The 24,871-nt window shown below is 53.6% G+C and overlaps 1 protein-coding gene across 2 annotated transcripts in view; it reads right to left on the bottom strand.

Annotated features, from left to right (window-relative positions):
- Positions 1-24,871, bottom strand: part of LOC111156379 (scavenger receptor class B member 1) — a 68,924-nt gene that overhangs the window by 3,993 nt on the left and 40,060 nt on the right. The window contains exons 4-12 of one of the 2 annotated variants that reach the window (XM_022517212.1): positions 23,985-24,188; positions 21,341-21,436; positions 20,081-20,196; positions 18,042-18,208; positions 11,615-11,733; positions 7,530-7,603; positions 4,223-4,274; positions 3,195-3,341; positions 775-903 (exon numbers count right to left, since the gene is read on the bottom strand). In XM_022517212.1, the coding sequence (XP_022372920.1) occupies positions 775-903; positions 3,195-3,341; positions 4,223-4,274; positions 7,530-7,603; positions 11,615-11,733; positions 18,042-18,208; positions 20,081-20,196; positions 21,341-21,436; positions 23,985-24,188 (1,104 nt within the window). The remainder of the gene's footprint in view (positions 1-774; positions 904-3,194; positions 3,342-4,222; positions 4,275-7,529; positions 7,604-11,614; positions 11,734-18,041; positions 18,209-20,080; positions 20,197-21,340; positions 21,437-23,984; positions 24,189-24,871) is intronic. The other variant, XM_022517213.1, reaches the window with a different exon arrangement.

Raw genomic sequence — 24,871 nt, 5'->3', positions numbered from 1 at the left:
GCTCAAATTCTCTTTTTCTTGGTCATCCCAGATTTATTGATGTATTGATTTAATTCGGGTTTGCAGGGGGGTTTTTGTTTTGTTTTGTTTCAGAGAGAGAGAGCACATGTGAAAGGGGATGGAGGATGGGGGTCGAGGGAGAGGGGCAGAGGGAGAGGGAAAGAGAGAATCCCAAGCTGGCTCCACGCAGCACCGAGTCTGATGCGGGGCTCGATCTCAGGACCCTGAGATCATGACCTGAGCCAAAATTCAGCGTCAGACGCTCAAGCGACTGAGCCTCCCAAGCGCCCCGATCCGAGATTTATTTAGACTCTTGTTTCTCAAACACGGGATCATCTACACCAGAACCCTCTTGGGGGTGTCCATTAAAATACATATTCCAGGGCTCCACCCATGATTCTACTCCAGAGGGTCCAGAAGGATGTCCGGGGGTCTGCACGCGGAGCCAGCTTTCCCGGAGAAGTCCACCGCACCAGAGGTCAGAGAAGCAGCTGGCTTGAACCCCGATCCTAGCTTCCTAAGACAACCTCGCAAATAAGACAGCAGCCCCCAGAGCGCCACCCCCCTCCGCCTCCTACCATGCCTGGGACCAAAGAAACTGCCGATCACTCTGAAAGCAAAAATGGGCAATACGAGTTTTGAGTCTGCAGACACTCCAGGTGCGGTTTAAGCTGAAGACACGAGTAAGATCCAAAGAGTTTCGAGCCACCGGAGTCCTACTCGCTACGGGGAGGGGGGAGGGGAGGGGGCCGCGCGGCGTTACCTGGTACCCACCTACAATCTTGCTTCTTGTAGCACAGTCCCCTTGGGAGCTGATGTCATCAGGGATTCAGAATAGGCCTGAATGGCCTCCTTATCCTTTGAGCCCTTTTTACTACTACTCCAAAATAAATAGCATTTCTCCTAGAAGATAACCAAGCTAATTTATAGTTGACACTGTAGCCAAACACGAAAGGTTGACGCGCTTCTTCAGCTTCCAGAAAGCAAGGAGCAGGGTGTTAAGTCCAATAAACCATTAACGCCTGGAGATGCGGAGACGTGGAGACCGGGTGCCCTTCCCCAGAGACAGAAATGCCTTCAGGAAACGCGCCCGGTCCGACGGACGAGCCCCGCAGGCAAGGGCCTGGCCACCTGAACGACTAGGGTTTGGACACCAGAACCAAGGTGGGGAGATGGGCCACCGTGGGCAAGGCGCATTGGCCAAGAACCAGCGGGCCGAGCAGGTGGCACTTTAAATCGGCCCGAAACAGAAATTTCTGTGAAAAGTCTTGCTATTTGAAAGGAAAGACTTAAGAAGAAAAATTTCTGGGAAATTAAAATATGTTGAGTTCGTCAGCATATGATCTCTTTTTTTTAAAAAATCAGGACAAATAACATAAAAATATGTGAGGCCTAAGCTCTGCTAAGCTTCCCTGCCCAAAAAAAAAAAAAAAGTCGCGGAATCAATTTCCACTATGTGACCTCCGGTGCCCCCTGTGGGGAGGAAGTCTCAGCTGCGTCCTCAGGGAAACAGCCATCCTTACTGCGTCTGGGGGCCGCACACTGACCTGGGGCTGAGGCCTGGAGGGAAGGGGTCCTACCAGTGGTTTCATGGGTTTCCTCACTCTCCTTTCCCCTCCCACTCCTGATGGACACTCAGGAGAGACAGAGGAGACAGAAGATGGGGAGGCTGCTCTGGCCTCCTCCTCCCCTGGGCCGGTCCCTCACCAGGACGGGTCCCTCACCTGGGATCCCCTGTCGGTGGCAGTGGAAATACCCAAGGAAGGATTCTCAGGCTGAGAGCCTTGGCTTCTAGTCCTTTCTGCCCTGCCAGCATAAATCAGGCCAAGAACTATAGGGAGTTCCCTTATGCTCCCTGGAGAGCCAGTCCCACTCAGTCCAGTCTCCCTAAGCCCCCAACAGGCTGGCTAAACTCATCGGTCACCAGGAGCTCAAACACCAGAACAGTGGCATGGTGAGAGCTCATGGGCCCTGGCACCCTTGCACCAGGGCAAACTTTTCTCCCTACAGGATGGGGAATTTGGAAGGCAAATCTGGTTAAGGGGCTGACACCCAAGTTAAGAGCCCAGGAAGGTTTATGGTTACCCCAGCAAGCAAGTAAGCAGGCATGCAAGCTGCTCCCCGAGAAAGAGGAGAAAGTGGAAGACCCATTTGCCAACACTGAAGCAAGAAATCAGGTGCCATGGGGGCCCAAGGGCCCTCCGGACATGCCTTAGCCACCCCTGCCTCAGGGCCTTTGCACTGGCCATTCCTTCTCTTGGAGTACTTCTGTGAGTCTGTGCTGAGTATCTCAACAGCATTCCCATCCAAGCCTAAATTCTATCTCTTCAGAGAAGCCTTTCCCGACACTCTCTCTATAGCGTCCCCAACCCTCCTGAACACAATGATGTCCAGTCCAGGAGCCATATATGGCTATTAAGTCTTTAAAATGGGTGAGTCTGAATCAAGACCTGATGTAAGTGTAAAATACACACCATATTTCAAAGACTTAACATGAAAAAATAATGTAAAATATAGCTACGTTTATATTTTTTATATACTTTATATATTTTCTATTTTTATGTGTAAATGTTGATGTCCTACTTTGGACCTATCCGGGTGAAACAAAATATACGATTAAAATTGATTTCTTTTACTTTAATGTGCCTATTGCAAAATGTAAATGGCTCACCCACGGCTCACGTATTTCTACTGGACAGCACTAACCTTGTCTGTCATGTTTTCTATTATCTTTATCATCAGCAAAATTGCCTCTTCTGTTCCCTCGGTTTTCATCCATCTCCATAACTAGAATGCCATGCTCCCCCAGAGCAGGGCATGGGTCTGTCTTGTTCAGGCTAGCTGCCCTGCACCTGGCAGAGAGTGGCACCCAACAGGTGCTGACTTGATGAACAAACCATTCAAGTACCAGGTCTCATTACCCAGATCCCTACCAGCAGCCCCTCCCAGAGAGGGTCCCCAGGCCTCCCAGGACCCGCAGAGAAGTGGCAATGCGGGACGCAAGAGAGGTAAGCATGCAGTGACAGCTCCCCTGCCCCAGGCAGAGACCCAGGACCGCTGCCCAAGGTGGGCTCAGGGCTGAGGGTGTCCGCGGAGACGACTGGAGGGATGCCCAGAGGACCCCACGCCCCACCTTCCCCCAGCAGGCAAGCAATGGGCCGTTCAGCCCAAGCCTCACTCTGGCCACCACCTACTTGACTCCGGATCTGGTGGATGATAGGGATGAGCAGCAGGACGCAGCCCAGGGCGAGGAGGATGTACTGGGCATAGTGCAACACACTGGGCATCAACACCAGCTGGGTGTAGAAGGTCTGCAGGGGCTCACCTTCCATTGCCCCGCTCTGGGGATGGAGAATGACAAATGAATGGGCTGGCGCCATACCCAGCAGGCCTGGGGTGCAGATGCTGCCCCACGCCACATCCCCGTCCCCCACCCCTTCCAGATCTCAAGACCACAGTCCAGAGCTTGCAATGAAGCCTGTGGGCGGGGGCTTCCTTTTCCTTGGGGGGGGGGTTGGGGGGGGCACACGACGGGACTACATTTCCCAGACTCCTGTGCAGCTGGGTGAGGCCACGTGATCCCATCTGGCCAATGGGATGTGGGCCCAGTAGGTTACAACTTCCTGCCTGGCCCACAGGCACCTGCCACGGGATTCTCTCCACCTGGATCCCAGTTCCTGGAAAGGAAAGGGTTCAGAGGATCTCCGGGGGGGGGGGGGGGCGGGACTACAGGACAGCAGGAGCCTGGGTGTCCCTATGGCAGAGCTCCGCCTCCCACCAACCGCCCAGACTGTGATGTGAGCAGGCTGTCCCTTCGGATGTTATAGCTCTGCCTGATTGAAAAGCCCTCTGCCAGAAGGAACCCCGGAAAGCCAGGAAAAAAGTTTTCAAGTAAAAAGCTGATGCGCTGAGAAGCAGCTTCCCTTCTCTCAGGAGAAGTGGTCAAGCCCATTCAGAAAATTACACCCTGGGCCAGGGCCGTACTATGTCAGGCAGCTTCTGCCTTCCTCACCCAAGGGATCCTATCGGCAGCGGGATAATCGATAGGGCGTGCTGGGGCCTCGTGGAGCTTCTCACAGATCGCTCTACATCCCACATTCCGGCAACCAGCCCCCCCCCACCCCCAAGAGCCACCTGCCTCCAAATCCCACCCCGGCTCCTGCCTGGAGTCCCAGACTCAGCGCCTGAGGGCGTCCACGCAGGCAGCCGGAGGCAGCCTCACCTCTTCGAACCACACCAGCGGCAGGACCACGGGCTTGATCTTCCCCGTTTGCCTGGAAATAAGCGAGACAAAGCAAGTGAGAAGTTTTTGCCGGCGTGTCTTCCGTGAGGCAGCTTGGGACACGTGATCCCAAGCTCCGGGAACAAGAGGGATTTGATGTTGCTGCCGCTAGATTGGTGCAGGCTTGAGTAATGGGCTTTTCCTGGCAGGGAGTAACCTGACAATCTGATCCTATCTTTTTGAATTAAAAACTCACATTTCCTACAAGGTGGGGGCTGCCATGGGCCTGGCTGATGTCCATCCGTTCCCTTTAGAAACAAAACCCCAAATTTATTCGGGATGGCAATGCACCCGGCTAACTAACAATAGGTTTTAGGCTCGCCTCCTGCATTCCTTGGGAGAGTCTAGAATCTGGGCCCGTACCAGACAGAGGCCGCCTACGTGACCAGCCCCAATAAACAGGCTGGGCCTGGGCGCTGAGTCTCTAATGGGCTCCCCTGGTAGAAAACACTTCACAGGTATCGTCACAACTCATCGCTGCAGGCAGTAAGGGGATCCTGTGTGACTCTCCTGGGAGAGGGCTCTAGAAGCCTCTGCCCGGACCCCCTCACCCCAAGCCCCAGATTTCACCCCATGCACCTTTTCCTTTGCTGATTTTGTTAGAATCCTTCTGCTGTAATGAATCACAGCCACAAGTACGACTACGTGCTGGGTCCTGTGAATCTTCCCTCCGAATCATGGAACCTAAGAGTGGTCTTGGGGACCCCTGACACAACACTTACTAGCTAACGGTGTGACCGCTGGCAGGTTACCTGCCCTCTCTGGGTCTCCACTGTAAAGTGGGGACGACACAGGCAGTCTCATGGGGCTCTATTGTTTTAAATGCAGTAACATGAGCAAAGTGCTTAGAGGGACTCCCACCATACAGAAAGCGCTTCAAGTCTGTTACCGTTGTCATTGTTAAATCCTAGCAAACAAATGGACGAAAATATTCTGCAGCTATTGGGCGGGGCGGGGGTGGGGGTTTTCTGCTTAAAGAAGACACAGCTGGACAGAGGGGAAGTGGAACGCACTCGGTCCCCCACTAAGCCACGGATTGTGCCGTGAAATGAATTTACACAGCATCACCTGCAGAGAAGTCACAGAAATACAACGGAGGGTCCGCGCTGGCCTCTGTTATCTGAGTCTGTAAGAGCGGATGTAAATTAAATGCAAATAGCATGCAACCCTCCTGCCTTTATCTCGTGGGCAAACAGCCCCCAAATTCCCCAGAGGAGCCACAGGCAAACAGCTCAGCTGAGTCTCTGGCCTCGTCCCACACCTCCCACACCCGATGCCCACTGGCCCTCGGGGACGGCAGGAGGCGCTGCTGTTAGACCCGCTCCCTCGAGGCCACTGCTCCAGCCAGAAGGGGAGGTCAGACGGCTGCGTAGCCCGTGCCGAACAGACGGGGACAGAGGCCCAGAGAGGTCAGGGGAGAGGCCCGGGGTCACCAGCAGGCAGAATCCAGTGGCCCAAGTGTACCACTGGCTTGAACAGCGTTTTGTCAAGAATTCACATTCACGGGGCACCTGGGTGGCTCAGTGGGTTAAAGCCTCTGCCTTCGGCTCAGGTCATGATCCCAGGTTTCTGGGATCGAGCCCCGCATCGGGCTCTCTGCTCAGCAGGGAGCCTGCTTCTCCCTCTCTCTCTGCCTGCTTCTCTGCCTACTTGTGATCTCTGTCAAATAAATAAATAAAATCTTTAAAAAAAAAAAGAATTCACATTCACTTCCAACAAGTGAACATTGAGAGAGACCCTGTTAAAATCCAGATTTTGAAAAATGCATTTGAAAACGCATGGGAAGGGCCACGACTGGCAGGAGCTCCCGGGGCAGGGGGAAGAGGGGGCAGGGGCCTCAGCCCCGCCCTCCCCACCCAGCCTCCCTGGGTTTCCCAAGTCACCTGTCACACACCTCCCCTCCCAAAGCCGTGATGGGCCCCAGAGCCAGAGGCTGGTGGGTGGCAGACCGTTTTACTACCCCCAGCTCCTCCAGGAGCAAACCCTCTGGCAGCCTCACAATGCATGAATAAAAACCCGGGGGAGGGAGAGAGAGGAACGTGTTCTCTCTAGCTGAAAGGCATTGCACAAAGCTGAAGAGACGCTCACATTCCTGCAGCCCAGAACTCTTCCTAGGGGAATTTTTTTCATGAAACGATTTCAAATATGCTTAGGGGGAAAAAAAAAAACAGAACCCAGATCCCAGACGCCACCATAACGAGTAAATCAGTGCGCCCTCTCGCCCAGCTCCATCACAACCCCGCATCCTGCCCACAGGATGGGGCGTGGAGGCTGGGACATTCCCACACCGCTGGCGGGAAGGTCGGCGAGGCAGCTGCTGGACAGAACAGTCCGGCGGCCCCTCCAGTGGCTAAGCGTGGCCTTGCTGAATGAGCCAGCAGTTATGGTCCCAGGTGTCCACCCAAAGCAAAGGAAAGCACGCGTCCACACAGAAATCTACACACGCACGGTCCTGGCAGCATTACTCAGGATGGCCCAAACCGAGAAAAACCCAAATTTCCACCCAGGGAACGATAAAACCTGCCCAACGCACACGCTGGCCTACGATCCTGCCACGAAGGAGAAGAAGTGGAGACATCAGCTATAGCCTGATTGAGCCTTGCCGACGTGAGGCCGAGAGCAAGAAGCCAGATGCAAAAGGTCACCTCGTGCATGCAAGATCCCCTTTATAGGAAGTGTCCAGGACAGGCAAATCCAGAGACACAGCAAGTAGATGAGGGGACGCCAGGGGCTGGGGGAGGGGGAGTGACGGCTACTGGGGTGTGTGCGGAGGGAGGGAAATGTTCTACAGCTCACCGTAGCGAGGGGTGCATGACTCCCAACACGCTACTAATCGCTGAATCGCAGGGGTGAGTTTTACACCACGTGAATTACATCCCAAAAAGGCCATTATTCGAAACAAACAGCAACAAGAAGAAAATCGGGGCTTAAAAAAATGCCTTCCATAAAGCAAAGAGTCTTTGCTTTAAAAGACTATTTGGTTCATTTCCATGTTCCAATCCTCGCTCTTGCCAGGACTTTTTTTTTTTTTTTTTTTTCAATTTTCTGTTGAGTAGGAAACTGCCTGGATGGAAGAGTCTGGTGAATTTGGGGGACAGATGTTGAGAGACAAAACCAGGATCCCGGAGTGGGGAACAGACCCCACATCCAGGAGGACCGTCTCCTTCCCCACCTGCTGGTCCCTGGGAAGGGTCACTGCAGTCCCCCCATCCCTGTGACCCAGGCCCCCACTCCCAGAGCCACTCACCCGATGCCTTTGATTGCCTTGATATACAGGCTCAGCTGTAATTTCACGGAGCAGTTCATGGGAATCCCGGTGACCTGTGGGAAGAAGCACAGAGAGGGGCCTGGGCTCGCTGGGGCCCCCAGTCCTGCCCCTGAGGGTGGGCACCGGGACCCCCCCACTAGCTCCCACCCCTCCCAGGCAAACACACGCTTCCCAAAGCCCCCTTTCATCCACCACCTATCCCTAGGTATAGTACATTCTGTTCCCTTTTTTTTTTTTTGTTCATTTTTCCCTTTTATTTTTAAAATTTTAATTAATTCATATTTTATTGACATATAATGTATTATTTGTCTCAGGGAAGTACATTCTGTTTTCATCATCCTCCAAGCTAAACAAAATAGATTTGCATATGGAAAAAGTCACCCTCCTCACACAACTTTTCCTGTCTCAAACCTAATGATAGTTTTCCCTTGGGTTTAATTTTCTTTTTCTCGAGAACTTTTTAATCTCCAGATACGAGGTAGGGACAGGAAACTTCCTTTGTCACAGGAACCTACGTTTGTGGGATTTTTCTGGATGAGATCATTTTTTTTTAAATAGTAAGTAAATAGTAGGCAAGGACACATGCATGTACAACCAAACTCAGGGAGGGAGCTCCAGAAGCGGAAAGGGACGGAGGCTCGAGGTCAGGAGGCCAGAGCTGCCGCCTCTCCGGCCAAGGCCTATCTCCTCGTCTGCAAAAGGGACTAATTCTCCCCACTTCCCAGAGTTTCTGTGGCGCCCAATCAGGCACCCAAGATACCCACACAAGGGGCCATCAATTCTCATGTGAGTATCAGGTACATCCGCGGTAAAGGGCGTTATCTTCTGTGATAAGCAGGCCTGGCGGGCCCCAGTGGCCCAGAGGGACAAGGAGGGACAAGGCAAAGGCCGTGCTCCTGAGAAACAGGGGAGACCTTGAACCCCAGAAGCCAGCGGGATGGGAGGGAGTCCACCCGTGTGTGGAGAAGCGATGACACGGCAGGCCCGAGGCTGTTCTCCTCAGAGAGGCCTGCTGGCTGGGCTGGCCGGTGGCTGGGGTCTGGGAACCAGGATTCCGGGAGGGCCCCCCACCGACTCCCTGATAAGCAGAGCTCACTGCGCCCGGATGGTTTGTACAAACAACGTGATTTATGCCGACCGCCGGCTTTCCTGCGGGGGAGTCTAGGAGTTGGGAAGGCACCAGGCAGAGGGAGCCGGTGGGAGCGGACCCCAGGGAACACCCAGGGTGCTGAGTCTCTAATGGGCTTCCCTGGGAGATGACACAGCTCACTGCTGGGGGAATTCAGTGTGTCCTGTGTGGCTGCCGTTGGGGAGGGCCCTGTGCCTGACTACCCACCACCCCCAGACCCCGGCTTCACTCCCTGTGCCCTTCTCTTTGCCCACGGAGCTTCGTGTCCTTTGTAATCCATCCCAGCCGGGACTCCCACCTTATGCAGAGCCCTGCAAGTCCCCCCAGCAAATCAGCAAACTTGGGGGTGACCTCGGGGACCCTGACATAACCTGCCACCGCCACCCCCTCTTTCTAGAACAGCCTCTCTAGTCTGGGGGCTCCACCCGGGCCCACTTCCTTCCCCAGGAAATGTGTTTCCTTCCCTCCTTGGCCGGCTCCTCCTGGGCCGTGAGGCCCCTTCGTGGGCAAAACCCCACCCCTCCCCAGCACCCCACAGAACGAAAACAGGGACCCGTGAACACACCCCCTCACCACACCCTTCCTGCTCTTAGGGCCGGAAGAGAAGCCTCCAGGACAGGAGCCCCCCCCCCCCCAGGTAATCTGCTCTCGGGGCTAACGCCACCCAGGCAGCGAATGGGTCCCAGGCTCTTCCTCCCCGGAAGTACCCGAATCAGCAATCAAAACCCAAAAGGCCACTTCCTTTCCCTGCGTGCCTCCAGCTGACCTGGAACAAAAGACGTGGAAGCCAGTTCCTACTGTGGCTGGGACAAGACACCTGCTGGCGTCGTCTGGTCCCCCAATCTTGGCCGCCTGTTCCTCAACATGGGGGGAGGGGGCAGGGAGAGCCGAGCACTCGAGTGAGAGTCACCCGTGAGAACAGAGATCATGTTCCTGCTGGATTCCCCAGAAGCCAGCAGAGAGTGAGAGAGACAACAAAATAAGTGAATGAGGGGCGCCCGGGTGGCTCAGTCAGTTGAGCGTCCAACTTGATTATGGCCCAGGTCATGACCTCAGAGTCACGGGATCAGGCCGCACGCTGGGCACCCTGCTCAGTGGGGAGGCCGCTGGGGAGTCTTTCCCTCTGTCCCTCCCACCCCACTCTCTCTCTCTCAGATAAATAAACAAATCTTGAAAAAAAATAAATAGGGCACCTGGGTGACTCAGTCAGTTAAGCGCCTGCCTTCGGCTGGGGTCATGATCTCAGGGTCCTGGGATCAAGCCCCACATCAGGTTCTCTGCTCAGCAGGGAGCCTGCTTCCCCCTCTCTCTCTGCCTGCCTCTCTGCCTACTTGTGATCTCTCTCTCTCTCTCTCTAATAAATAAAATCCTTAAAAATTAATTAATTAATTAATTATTAAAATGAACTAAAACAGAAGAATATAAACAACCATGGTAGCTTTATAACAAAAAACTCTCGGGGCGCCTGAGGGGTTTAGTTGTTAAGTATCTGCCTTCGGCTCAGGTCATGATCCCAGGGTCCTGGAATCGAGCCCCACATCGGGCTCCCTGCTTGGCAGAAGGCCTGCTTCTCCCTCTCCCACTCCCCCTGCTTGTGTTCCCTCTCTCACTATGTCTCTCTCTGTCAAATAAATAAAATTTTAAAAAAACAAAAATTAAAAAAAAAAACCCTCTTAAAAACTGGCTAAAATGTGAAGACAACACAGAGAAGTCATAACACTTCTAGCAATAAAGAACAAACTTAATATGGAACACTTATTAATTACCATCAATTTAATTAATTGGTATGAACCTCATTAAAATTAACCAGATGTTAGCACAGGACGGGGCTGGGGGCATCAGAAGGCCCATGTCTGAACTCAGCTTCGTCCCTTACTTACTCTTGGTCATTTATCAAACCCGCACCTACTGAGCTGCTAGTGTGTCTGCTAACTGCTAAAATCCAAGCAACACGACAAGACAGGACGGACATCTCCTCAGTGCACCAACAATCCCATTTACGAGCGATATCATGCAACCTATCTGGACCGCAGCCTCCCCATCTGTACAATGGGAGGAGCAGGGCTCGCCCCCCAGATCACTGTGAGTGTGTATTGAGTTGCCACGTGTCGAAGCATCTAGCTCGTGGCGGCACCAGAATGAGTGTGTAAGCAGCATCTGTTGGACGTGAAGTGTGTGCAGTCACCGTTGGCTTAACTAGCGTGTGTTTTTAGTGAAAAGCGGGGGCAGGTGGGGAGTGCCAGGGACCAGTGGGGTCGAGTCAGGAGCTCAGAAAATCTGAGCACACAGAAAAACGACGTGGAATGTCGAAGAGCTCTGAAAAAGTCCTGTGGGCAAGACCATGAGTGTCCACTCTGGCAACAGAAACCCGCAGGACTGTTTAATCAACAGCAAAAGCCACCAAGTCCAAACAGGCACATTTTACAGTAGCAGAGCTTTGGAGATAAGACAACCTGGTAAAGACAGGCCCACGGGAGGACCACATGCGTGGGCCTGCCACCTTCTTAGCTGCCACCTGCAGAAAGCATGTCACAGAGAACAAATTCCCCAGGACCCGATTCATCTGCAAGATATCCCAGGCTCTTGTCGGGACCTAGAGAGCTTTATGATACGCTGGCACAGCCAGAGGGCTCCTCTGGCTAATTTGCAGACTGATAGTTCTAATTAATTTCCTATCTTATGGTCCTTTTATAAAGACAATTCCCTTGGGAAGAGATAATGAACCCCTTGAACTATGGAGTCAGAGCAAAGTAGGCACCTCTGATGGCTTGATACTATGGAAGTTATCAATGCCAAGGAAAGCCAGGCTTCCCACCACCCCGACCCTGGAACAGCTCAGTGCCTGACAGGGGTGGGGAGCAGAGAAGGGGGCCAAGGAGGCACCAGTGGGAAATTCCCTCCACACCCCTCCATAGGCTGACAGGCACAGGCTCACCGGATGGACATCCAGGAATAAGGAATGCTCCTCCTGGTTGGGATGGAGGCCCAACACTGCCTCGGCCAGCACCGGGTCGGCGTTGTAGAAGTGAGGGTGGGACAGAAACAAGGGCGCGTCTAGAAGGCAGAGAAGGGGAAAGGGGGTCATCAGACAATGGAGAGCATCGGCACATCCAGAGGCCTGCATCATGCCAGGGCCTGGGGAGGCACAGGCAACAGAACCCAGACACCGCCTGCAGAATTCCCAGATGACGACAAGAGGCCAATGGCAATAACTAGACAGAGAGAACTCTTTCCTCCAGTTCGTAAATGTTTACCAAGTGCCCGAGAGACGCCACGCACTGGGAAGCTCTGTGCCGGCAGGAGTGGTTGTGTGAGAGCTGCCGATTCGGGTGGGGGAGACCACAGGAAGGAAGGGAGGATGGTTAAACTATGCCAGGCAGGGAAGGCCAGGGAATGGCATTCCAGGTGGAAGGCTGGGCGGAAGCAAAGGCAGGGAGACAGGGAAATGCACAGTGCACATGGAACAGACAGTACGTGGAGGCGAATTATGGGAGTCGAGGATAAAAAGGTAAGTCGAGGCCAGTTTTGAACTTGGGTGGGGAAGGAGCACCTCGATCGCGAAGCCAGGCAGCCCAGACCATCTCCTGCAGGCAAGGAGGCAGCTGTCAGAGGCGCTGAGGGGTGCGTGCAGGCGGCCAGGTCTCCCTATCATCCACGGGAAGGGAGAAGACACACCTGCTTTGCTCCTTCTCTCCCAGCAGCCGCTCTGCGGGATGGACGCCAGCGAGTGTGACAGGGGCTGACTCGGGCCCCTCTGTGTGAGAAATTCACACCCAGAAACGTGAGGCCGAACCTCTCCATCAACTGACCGAGTAAGGCAAACGCCAGCTATCCTCATGTGCTCAGGACCACGGACAACAGGCCTGATGGACAACGAGTTAATGAGGAAAAGAAATCAGCCTCTCTCAAAAACCCATGAGGACCCAGAACAGGCAAATCCTAAAGACTGAATCCCGCACATTGTGCCAGCCAGTGGCTAGGGGACAGGAGATGGGGAATGACTGCTAACAGGTGTGGGTCTCCTTCTGGAAGGATCAGAATGTTCCAGAACCAGGCAGAGACAGTGGGTGCACAATATTGTCCATGTACTAAATGCCACTGAACTATACATTTTAAAACGCTTAGTTTGGGGCGCCTGGGTGGTTCAGTGGGTTGGGCCTCTGCCTTCGGCTCAGGTCATGATCTCAGGGTCCTGGGATCGCGCCCCGCATCGGGATCTCTGCTCAGCAGGGAGCCTGCATCTCCCTCTCTCTGCCTGCCTCTCTGCCTACTTGGGATCTGTCAAATAAATAAATAAAATCTTTTAAAAAATAAAAGAAAATAAAATGCTTAATTCTATGTCATGTGAACTGCACCTCAAAACAACAACAACAAAAAAGAAAAATGACAACAAAACTCATGAGGTCTCCTTCCCGAAAACCAACAGTGTGTCCACCACCTGCCAGGTGACCAGGATCCGTGTTATGTTTCTGGAAGCCTCAAATCTAGGTTCTTTCTACTTTTCTTAGGAAGACCAAGCATTGGTTTAAAATAAAAGCTGGGATTTCGCTGCCACCTGATTTCATCTTTCCCGGAGGACTTTAACGCCCATTGCCTTTTTCTTGACATTGATTCATTCAGCCAAGTACCTCTTCAGTTTTGCCACACCTGGGTCCCCCTGCGTGATTATCCAATGTGCTGCTCTGATCCAAATGCCATGGCTTTATTTAAACAGCGATATTTTAAAGTCGAACTTTCTATCCAAGCCATAACTGGCAAACACTTGCCCCAACAAGACAGTGAATATAGAAATAAATACAACGGAAACCACGAAGGTTGAATATTCTAACCAGATACCATTGCCCACATGGGGCTTTGAGCACTCTTTTCAGTTAAAAGGAAAGACGGGGGGCACCTGGGTGGCTCAGTCGGTTAAGCGGCTGCCTTCAGCTCAGGTCATGATCCCAGGGTCCTGGGATCAAGCCCCATGTCAGGCTCCCTGCTCAGAGGGGAGTCTGCTTCTCCCTCTTCCCCTCTCCCTGCTTGTGTTCCCTCTCTCTCTCTGACAAAAAAATAAATAAAATCTTTCAAAAATATGAATAGGGATGCCTGGGTGGCCCAGTCATTAAGCATCTGCCTTCGGCTCAGGTCATGATCTCAGGGTCCTGGGATTAAGTCCTACATCGGGCTCCCTGCTCAGCAGGGAGCTTGCTTCTCCCTCTGTCTGCTGCTCCCCCTGCTTGTGCACACACACTCTCTCTCTATTTAACAAATAAATAAATGAAATATTTTAAATACACACACACACACCTATATCAATTTAAAAAATAAAAATCTTTTAAAAAGATAGATGGGTGCTGAAAAGGCCTCTTAGTGCCAACAGAGACTCCCTCTTGGGGGTGACTGGAAGGAGGGCAACACGAAAGGAAAACAGAAGCCCTCTCTCCCAAGTCAGTTCGTGTCATTTAAAGCCACCTCCTTGCACCTTTGAAGCTACCTTGAGCACCCCAGGGACAATGCCCTACAATTTGGAAAAGCTCCTTTCCCATCCTCCCATCTCCGATATGAAAAAGGACCACCAGAGGGAACACGAGGCCCCCCATGTTCACGGAGACCCTCAGTAAGGGCGGCGGTCACCACATTGGGCCCTTGAAGGTGGTGCACCTCCAAGGAGCCCCAGCGTGCCTCCAAGGTCAGAGGCACCCGCAGTGGGTCAGACCAATGTCCATTCCCTTAATCCTTGCCTCAGACAGTAAGCACACTCATCACTTATTCTTTTAACAGCAAGCGCATGTGCATGCGTTCCTCTCTATTATATGTCAAAACAGCACGAGTAATAAGTGGTCATTAATTTATAGCCTTATGGCACGCCCAACCAGACCTAATTGCCCAGGGTCACCACAGATTACAGCAAAGAGGTCTGTCGAGCTACTCTGAGGGCCCTGAGCCGCTGGGAAGTGTGAGGGGCGAGAGTCCTCCGGGTCCAAGAAATCTCCAAGGCCCTACAAGGGAAATGTATGGCATTCCTTATCTTCAGACAGAAGGTCACAATCATGCAGACACAGGGTCCCTGAAGGACATGGACGGGAACATTCCAGCAGCACTAGGCTCATGGTCAAAACATAGAAACCCGGCTGCCCTTGAGGGCAGGAGAGGTAAGGAGACTAAGGGGAGTTCCCACGCAGGCACGCCACGCAGCAGCGAAAGCGTGCCCACGACAGCCCAGTGCTGACGGACCTCACCAATGACACAACGGGTGGAAGAGGCCAGAGAGAACACGGGAGCACATGCTACGATTCTTCTCACATAAAGGCCAAAGGCAGGCAAAGCTGTGCTGCTGGACATCAGGCCAGGGCCTGAGAGGTGTCTTGGGGTGTCTGTCAAGACCCAAGTCAGGCCCAGCATTCAGTGCAGAGTCTGCTCCTAACTCTCTCCCCCTCCCTCTGCTCCTCCCCTCCCTGCTCCTTCTGTTTTTTTTAAGGACTTTATTTATTTATTTGACAGACATAGATCACAAGAAAGCAGAGAGGCAGGCAAAGAGAGACGGGGGGGAAGCAGGCTCCCAGCTGAGCAGACAGCCCGATGCAGGGCTCGATCCCAGGACTCTGTGATCATGACCTGAGCCAAAGGCAGAGGCTTTAACCCACTGAGCCCCCCAGGCGCCCCTCCCTGCTCCTTTTAAAATAGATAAATCTTTAGAAAATAAATAAAAATAAAATTCCCTCGTACTTTTGAGGTTATTTTGGCAGATGTGCTACGATGAGGCTGTATAAGCCTCCTCCCCGGCCCTCTGAAGTGGATGGACATTGGGCCCGCCTGGCACCCACTCCTCCTTCCCGATCCCACAGGGTCCCACACCGGGACTCTGGAACCAACCTTCCCCTCACCTGCTTTGCACGCACTGGCCCCGCCCATGGAATCAGAGGCGGAGCGTGACGCGACCTAGCCAATCAGCATCGCCCTGGGCCACGGTGATTGGCTCACAGGACGCAAGGCAGACCAATCAGAGTGAACGTGGGGCACCGGCTGGAGTGAGGAGGTCCGAAGTGGGCCCTTCTGGCAAGAGTCTTTGGAGGTAAAGGGGGGAGCCCCAAGCCAGAGGCGAGACCCTGCCTGGCAGTGGAGCAAGCCCAGAAGAAAACCAAGTTGGCACCCGGCGTGAAAGGCAGCTTCCCCCAAGAGCTGAGCTCCGGAGCTGTGCCGAATGCAAGAATCTGCTCTGGAATTCTGCGGCACTCAAACCATGAGATGCCCTTTCCGGCGCAGGCGGCCGCTGCTCTTGTCACCTGCCCCACAACCGCAGCACACAGCCAGGCAGTCTCCGCCCATCCCGCAAGCAGAAATTCCCAGAGACCCCAGGGACGGGAGAATTAAACAGGGCAAGGCCAGGTGGGTCACACAAGGAGGTGACATGGAGGGCACCTCCAGGCCCCAGCTCCAGACCCTTCACCTACAGAGCACCCCATTCTGCCTGAACTTGGGGAGGCGTCCGACCTGACAGTCTGTCCCCCTAACCCTGCTGCAAACTACAGCTGGACATCTCCAGCAGGATATGTAGCCAAAGAGGTCCCCAGAAGGCGAGACCCGGTCAAATGAGCAGTGGCTTCTCGTCCTACCAACCGTGTGACCTTGGGCATGTCCCAGCCTTGAGCCTCAACTTCCTAAGGGCAGGGTACACCCACACGCCCGTACATTCAAATACTACATACAGGGCACAATTGTAGCAGCTGAGGACAGCACCCTGCCAACATTTACAGCCTGCGGGAGGACACGGATGATAAATTAGCCAAACAGAATACACAGTGATTTCAGGGAGTGATGGACACCAAGAACATAATACAGGGGGAAATGACAGAGAGCAGCTGGCAGGGGCAAGAAGGGGCTGGAGTGGGGGAAGAGGGACAATGTTAGCATGGGAAATCAGAGCAGGCCTCCTGGAGGAGGTGGCCTCTGAATAGATCAAAAGGAGGGGAGGGAATGATCCACACAGATCCACATGGATAATTGGGGAAAGAACTCTCAAGGTAGGAGGAATGGTTGATGCAAAGGCCCTGAGGTGGGACCAAACCTGATGTATTCTAGAAATAGGGAGCAGGCCATGGGGCTGAAAACTAGTAAGTGGGAGAAGTACAGAAAGAAATGGTATTGCAGAGGCTGGCTCAGGCCAGATCCGGCAGAGTGCTGAGACCATCATCATAGCTTCACTGTATGTGCATGGGGTTGCACCGAGCAGAGAGCCTGTTCCCAGTGAAGCAAAGACCCTTCTACCCCAATGAAGATGCTGTCCTTCTGTGCAGGCCATCCCGTTCAGAAGTCTCTGGGCCCACGCGATGCTGATCATCAGAAATGGGGCCAGTGTGACTAAGGCGCTGCCTTTTAACTGGATGACATTCAAACCAATTCAAATACGCCAATGAGGGGCGCCTGGGTGGCTCAGTGGGTTAAGCCTCTGCCTTCAGCTCAGGTCATGATCCCAGGGTCCTGGGATCGAGCCCCACATTGCACATCTGCTCAGCAGGGAGCCTGCTTCCCTCTCTCTCTCTGCCTGCCTCTCTGCCTACTTGTGATCTCTCTCTCTCTGTCAAATAAATAAATAATCTTTTTTAAAAATTAAAAATTACAAAAATAAATAAATAAATAAAATAGGGAACAGGGGCACCTGGGTGGCTCAATGGGTTAAAGCCTCTGCCTTTGGCTCAGGTCATGATCCCAGGGACCTGGGATCAAGTCTCGCATCGGGTTCCCTGTTCAGTGGAAAGCCTGCCTCTCCCTCTCCCACTCCCCCTGCTTGTGTTCCCTCTCTTGCTGTGTCTCTCTCTGTCAAATACATAAATAAAAATCTTTAGCAATAAAAGAAAATTAAATAATAAAACAGGGAGCATGGCCTGGATTATCCTGGCATGGGGACGTGGTGGGGGGTGCGGGATGGGGGTAGTCTCCGGGGTCTTTAAACTAGAAGAGGGAACAGGAGAGATGAGGCCAGAAGGTGGGATTGGAGAGATGGGGATGCTGATCAGAGAGATGCTGATGGTGGGGACAGGAGCCTCGGCATTCTGGAGGCCTCCGAAGGGCAAACACAAGGATCGCCCCTCCAGCCTCCAGAGAGGAGCACAGCCCGCTGACACCAGGCCGGAGGACTGCGTGGGACTTCGGAACTGTTTAAGAGGATGCATTGACATCGCTAAGCCACTGAGGTGGTGGGAATTCCTGACGACCGCAACTGACCTACACGGCATTATTTTTTTCTTTTCAGATTCTCTCTGCTGCCTCCTCTCCGGCCTAATGGGATTAGGAAGAGTAAAGAGGCCAGAGATCCTGCAGACCAGGCAGGGACAGATCTCAACGCGCCCACCCGTCCCCCTCCCACCGGAGACGGCACCTACTAAATCTGCAGGTGCTGATGTTCTGAATTCCGGACTCCAGGCACGGGCAGAAGCCCTCGTTGGGCGCGTAGACAGAGCCGTTGGCAAACAGGGTGCTGGGGGCCATGAAGCGATAGGTGGGGATGCCTTCAAACATCCCCGACTCCTTGTAGACCAGGTTCATGGACCTGCGGGAGACAGACGGGGGAGGGGAGCATGACACCCGGAACGTGGTGGCTGGACCAGTCCTGCCGAACATGACCCCAGCTGAGCCGCTTCTCCCCACAGGCACCGCCGCCCCCCACGGCCCCCCGGGAGAGCTGCAGCCACCATCTCTCTCCCTGGGAACTGCAACAGCCTCCTCATGGCTCTTCCTGCCTCCCGGCCCACGCCCATCTGTTCACCCCAAGCAGACCATGCTTCCAAACGAGAACAGAGTATGTCACTTAAAACTGCAATTGCCCTGGGACAAGACCCGTCATCTCTCCACGGCGCCACAGCTTCCGTGAGGTCCAGCCCCTGCTTGCCCTTTGTTGCACCCTATGAGCATCCTGGCGACTGCTCAGGCGCACCCCCGCCTGCCCCTGGGCCTTTGTATGTGCTACGCCCTCCACATTCACACATCAGACTGCCGTTCTCACGATGACGGGTGACTCCACGGTCACTTCTCCTGAGGCTGTGGTGACACGCTCCCCCACCCAATTCACCCAGCTGTATTTCTCAAAGGTACATGGAAACTTGGACTTGGACTCTGGATTACAACGGTGCCGCCCTCCCCACCCCCCACCACTGTCACACAGGGCTCCAGAGCCCTTGGAAGGTGGCGTTGTGGGTGGGACGCGCTGTCAGCGCAGAATAAATTCCAGATTTCTACACTGGATAGGAAAAAAAAATGTGAAACTTCTCTGTAACACAGGACACTGTTTACACACTGAAACGGTAACATTTTGGATACAGTGGGTCAGGTAAAACCTGTCATTAAAGTTAATGTCACCTACTTCTCGTTCCTTTTTTTTTTAACACAGCCACTCAAAAATTTAAGATTGCAGACGGGGACGGGCACCACGTTGGGAGTGGACAGCACCGGCCCAGACAATAGCCTTATGCAGCCGGAGAGGGTAACGTGATTGCGCAAGAGAATGTCCTTGTTTCCAGAAAACGTCTGCTTAAGTATGGAGACCGCCAGCTATCATCAGGCAGTCTGGGGACAGGGCACCTGGGGCCAAAAAGGAAACAACTCCCAAAACCAAGGGGAATGGCACACTCTCGCTACTCTTCTCTGGGTCGAAATGTCTAATTCTAAAAAGTGAACACACGCGCCCTGCACGGGCACTTCAGGTTTCCTGACGCTGGCCTGCACGTGTGTCTGTGTGAGTCTCCCCCTGCCCCAGTCAGGGTCAGGACGGAACAGGAGGGGGCCCATCCCCTCTCCACCCTGTCCGCAGCACCTGACCCAGCCAGCCGCCACAGAGGTCTGCCAGGAAGGCGGAGGAGTCAGAGTTCACATCCGTGAATCCCCAAGTAAAAGATTTTTCCAGAGTGGCCCTAATGGAGCTGAGGGCCGGGCAATACCTAGAGATGGGCTCTAGGGTCCACGGTCTAGTCTCCCCTGCCCTGGGGCCCCTGGAATCCGTCAGCCCCAAGCAAGCTTCTGAGGCCACACTCTGGTCCTGCAAGTGTCGCAGGAGAGACATCAAGAGCTCTCAGCATCTGGGCGGGCATGAGGGCAGCTGGACAGATGCCCCAGAGGGCCCAGGCTTGCCTGATCCCCAGCAATCCCCGCGACCCAATGGTTTCTTGCCGCCCCCACCACCACACCATGCCAAGCCCCACGCTGCTAGGGGCCTCTCTGGGTCTTGCCAAAGCAGCACGAGCGGTTTGGCTCTTTGTGGCGCAACTGAGGACAGTTCAGGACAGCGCCGAGGGCCAACAAATACACAAAGAGCCAAACCGCTTCCCAAGGGCACGCCAAAAGCCACTCGATCAGGCTCTGAGCGTCCACAGAGGTGATTTCCGCTGCCGGGAGGCCCCAGAAGGCCTCGGAACGTCCCAGCCATTACCGGCAAGCCTCGGGGCTGTAGAATTGCAGAGAGGTTTCCGGAGTCATGAACGGCGCCCACATCTGTCCCGAGGTCCCGTTGATCATGTTGCACTGATCAGAATGCCAGAAGCTGACCTGCGGGGAAGCGATGAGACCCAGCCCTTTAGTTCAGCCACGGCTCCCAGAAACGCGCTCTCGGGCACTACACGCCCGACCCGGGGCACAGGTGAACAGCAAGCCAGGATGTCGCAGGGTCTCCCCTGGGAATGGTTACTGCGGCTGCAAACGGGGACCTGGTCACTCTGAGCACGGATGGGGGTGTCCCTGGACCCCAGAGCCCAGGTCTTGGCAGCGGTCACCGTGGTGAGCGCCGGGGACGTGCGAGCGGCCCCGCGCACCTGCTCGCTCATGGGCACGCGTAACGAGAAAAAACAACAAAGGTGTAAAACGCAGGTGCAGAACAATGTATGTAATATGATTTCATCGTGGGGCGCCTGGGTGGCTCAGTGGGTTAAGCCGCTGCCTTCGGCTCAGGTCGTGATCTCGGGGTCCTGGGATCGAGTCCCGCATCGGGCTCTCTGCTCAGCGGGGAACCTGCTTCCCCCGCCCATCTCTCTGCCTGCCTGCCTCTCTGTCTACTTGTGATCTCCCTCTGTCAAATACATAAAATCTTTAAAAAATATATATATGATTTCATCATGTTCAAAGAAGCAGCAAACCCACCACGTTTCTCTGCACACACACGGGCGTGGAATGGGCCGAAGTGGACAGGAAGGTCATGCCCGATATCGTGCACTGTTGGGTGCCTCTGTGCTCCAGGGAGCAGCAGGGTTGGGCTGGGAGGAGGTGCAAAGGGCACTTGAGATGTGTCCCTATTGTTTTTTTATGTGAATGTCTTCCTGTGATTCTCGGGTGTTTTGTTTTTGTTTTTACTCGGTAGTATCTTTCAACACAGTGGGTGGTTATATCATCAGTGTCGTATTTTTGAAGTGTTTTCGTAAATTAAGAACAAAAGGAAAGAAATAACTCACTTCCTGGTATACACTAGGCGCCAAATAAGTAGAGTTTCCATTCCCCACCCATCCATCGGGAACCAAGAGCTAGTTGAGCCCTAAGCACAGGCAGAACCCCCGACTCCGAGGGCTTCTCCATCACAGATGTGACCACCTTCCCGAGTTGCAATAGGGACAAGGGGCACAGTGCAGGTGACCAGCCGGGTGACCCCGCCCCCGCTGTCCCGCCCAGCCCCAGAGAGGAGGGCCATCGCCCTCGCCCTCACCTTGCTGAGTCCGTTCCACTTGTCCACAAGGTGGATCCTGCTGAAGTCTTTGACCCCCGTGAACACGGTGAAGAGCCCTGAATCGGAGTTGTTGAGCTGTGAACGGCAACAGAGACCAGCATGTTTAAGACTCAGGACAGGGGCAAAGGCCCTGGGGCCTGGCCCTCAAGCCCACCCATTTCGAGGCCATTTTCCGTTTCACCCAGAGCACAGGGGCCTTGATAACATGTTCACTGCTGAATCCCCAGCGCCTGGGGACCAAGAGGAGGAGGGCTTTCTAGAAGGGGGACTCCCTGGGTGGCAGTGTCCCTCCTAGGAAGCATCCCACCTTCCCTTCCTGACTCAAGGAGAGTCGGCTTCTCCTCCCAGATGATAGCAGAATGACCCCCCCACCCCGCAACTAAAAATGAAGTATGGCATGTGATCTCTCCAATCAAGGAAAAAGAAGCAGATGGGGGCATGCCACTTCCGGGTGGAAAGTTTAGGACTAGCGCATGCACAGGTCACCGTTCTTTCTGCCACTGCGTAGGGGTCGTGGAAGCATGTACCAAGCTGCTGCCTCCCTCAGCCTGGGTCCCTGAGTGACCAAAAAGAGCAGAGGGCCCCCTGGTCACCCACACGGACGTGGCATACAAACAAGGAATCATCTCGCTGGTTCAAGCTGCTGACATTCTGGGGCTGCTTGTTACACAGCACGACCTGGTCTATCCTAACCGATACCGGACCCAAGGCTTACTGAGCGTTTTCTGGATCGGAAGCCCCAGGCTTCGGCACCTTGAGGCTCTTTCCTAGAGACGGATGCCTAATTCACAGCAAAGACACGCAAAGCATACAAACCACAGGGCAAAACCTAGAAGCACCGTGTTTCCCCTGAGGAGGCCAAGGAACGGAAAACATGTTAAGAACTCAGTAGGGTTGTTTACCAGCCAAATGGTGAAACAGATTACCGACTAGTTGGGCAAACAGGCTCCAGGGCAGGGACCAGTTCGAAGCCCTGCTCTGGCCTCCTAATGTCTGTGTCATGTCACCTGCCTATTCTGAGCTCCATGAGGACACGAACAGGAGCCTGGAGACAATGGGAGTGCAAAAGTGAGTGTGTCAACACTGTTAAGCGGTGCCTGAAAAACAGTAGGAACTCCAAATGCTACTCTTTATTAATACTATTATTAATAATAATAACAAAGGCTCCCCCAGAAGGACACTAGAATAATAATCAGTAGAGTCAAAGTATATCAGAGACTGCCAGTTAGTATCCAAAATATCCTCCCCTCGCTCCTTCGTAACAAAACCCAAACCTTAGGGCATCAGCACAGCAGCTAAAAGGCTACATTTCTAAGGTGTGGCCACATGACTAAGTTTTGGCCAAAGGAAAGTAGAAGTTGGTTTTTTCCCTCCCAAGGAGGGAGACAGCTGGGACATGCGGTTTTGTCCTCAACTCCCTTGCCTGCCTCTCCATCCCCAACCATCCCCATCTTCCTTCCTCTTGTGCATCCTGGAATGTGGGTGTGGTAGCTGGTGCGTTAGCAGCCATACTGGGCTATGTGGTAACCTGGAGCACGAAAACCACACTGTAAGGATGGCAGAGCAGGGTAGAATTTTAGATCCCCGAAGGATATAAAGACACCATGTCAACACTGGACAGTCACTGTTGGAATGTTATTTCAGGGTTTCCATTATACCCAAACATATATTATAAGCACGCTACTCACTTTGTAATAACTTTAACGTGTTTACAAGTTTACAAGATGTGTTCAAAGGAATCCTGTCGCTCCAAACTTGCCAACTTATCCACAAACTCAGAACCTGTCATCCTGGTTAAATATGTACTATCTATCATGTGTCAAGTACAGAAACATAATTTCTCCTTCCGCTTCCCCCAAGACGGGTCACCAGAGCCCAAAGGGGAGGCTGATTCTGGAGTAACCCAGAGGGCTCACCCAAACCTTTGGTGGAGGGAGCCACGGTCAGGGGTCAGACTCTGCATTAGATCACGGCTCAGGAGCCCAACTACTACCGGGTGACCAGGGGTCAAGGGTCAGACTCTGCATCAGATCACGGCTCAGGAGCCCAGCTACTACCAGGTGACCAGGGATCAAGATCAAGAAAAAAGCAGGCAGGGGCACCTGGGGGGCTAAGTCGGTTAAGTGTCTGCCTTCAACTCAGGTCATGATCCCAGTGTCTGATGCTCAAGCCCCCGCATCAGGCTCACTGCACAGCGGGGAGTCTGCCTCTCCTTCACCCTCTGCCCCTCCCCTTGCTCATGCACTCTCTCTCTCTCTCTCTCTCACTCTTTCAAATAAATAAATAAATAAAATCTTAAAGAAAGGAAGGAAGGAAGGAGGAAACAAGGCAGCTCAGAGCAAGGTCGTAGTTAACATCCTTGACTCCCCTCCCCAGCAGCCTCTCCCCCTTCCCCCAGCAGCAGCCCCCAGCAGTCCACACTCAGCCCAATCGCATCTTCTGAGCCTGGGTCAGGCTGCATCTCCATCTCTACCTCGAGTTTTCAGACGTATGAGCCAATACATTCTCTATTTCTCTTAAGCCGGTGTGAGTTGGGTTTTCTGCCATTTATAACCCATCACCCCCACCCCCCGATCCTAGCCCCCATTTCCAGGCCCTGGACGTGTTGCTGAGCCACGCTTACCTCTGCAAATAGCCCAAACTTGCCCTTGAAGGGAAACACATTTGGGAGGTACTTGTTGATGAGGTGTATGAGGGGGTCGTCATAACCCCACATGATCTCGCTTACAGTGCGGTTCATGAAGGCGCGCTCCCCCAGCGTGCTGAACGCCAAGGTCATGATCAGCTTCATGCTCATGGGTTTATTCTCCATCATCATCGCCGCGGCCTGCAGAGCGAGGGGACAGCACACGTTACAGGCTGAACACCACGGGTCCATGCATCCTGGACTTTAAGCCAGGCCTGAGGCAGAGTTCATCAGGGGATATGAACGTCAGGCCTAGGAAGGTCCCCAGAAGATTCCCTAATCCTTCAGTAACCTGTGTTAGTGGATTCAGGTGACGTTAACTCCATCCCCAGTCGCAGAGGCGAGCACATGGCAGGCGTCTGGCCAATCAGAAATGTTCTTCCCTCCAGCTACAGTGACTATCTTGAGAATGTGTAATGTGGCCCAGTCAGAGCCATAAGACATGGGAAACTTTCCCCTGGGGCTGTCAGGTTGCGCGGAGAGCTTCCTGCTGCCCTCCCTGAAGGCTGTATCCACCCTGAGGTCCACCAGAGCAGGGCACAGATCTGTGCAACTCGATTTGCACCCTAGATCAAGCCATACCTGAAACCTCACCCTTTCAGTAACATGAGCCCGTAAGTTCCCTTTTTGCTTAGGCCAGTTTGGAGCACCTTTCATTGTGCTCCACCTGGCATTTTGGTACGTGCCAGGCGGAAGGTGCCTCCGTGACCACCCCCAATAAAAACCCTGGGCACGGAGTCTCAAGTGCCTTTGTCACCTTGCAACCAAAACAATCTTAATGAAGACTCAACTCCACTTCCTGATATCTCCCTCCCAAATACCAA

Source organism: Enhydra lutris, unplaced genomic scaffold (assembly GCF_002288905.1).
Source record: "Enhydra lutris kenyoni isolate GAN:26980312 unplaced genomic scaffold, ASM228890v2 scaffoldscaffold46, whole genome shotgun sequence".
Lineage (NCBI taxonomy): Eukaryota > Metazoa > Chordata > Mammalia > Carnivora > Mustelidae > Enhydra > Enhydra lutris.
The sequence above is the reverse complement of the archived record's forward strand: the minus strand, read 5'-3'. Positions and strand labels throughout refer to the sequence as shown.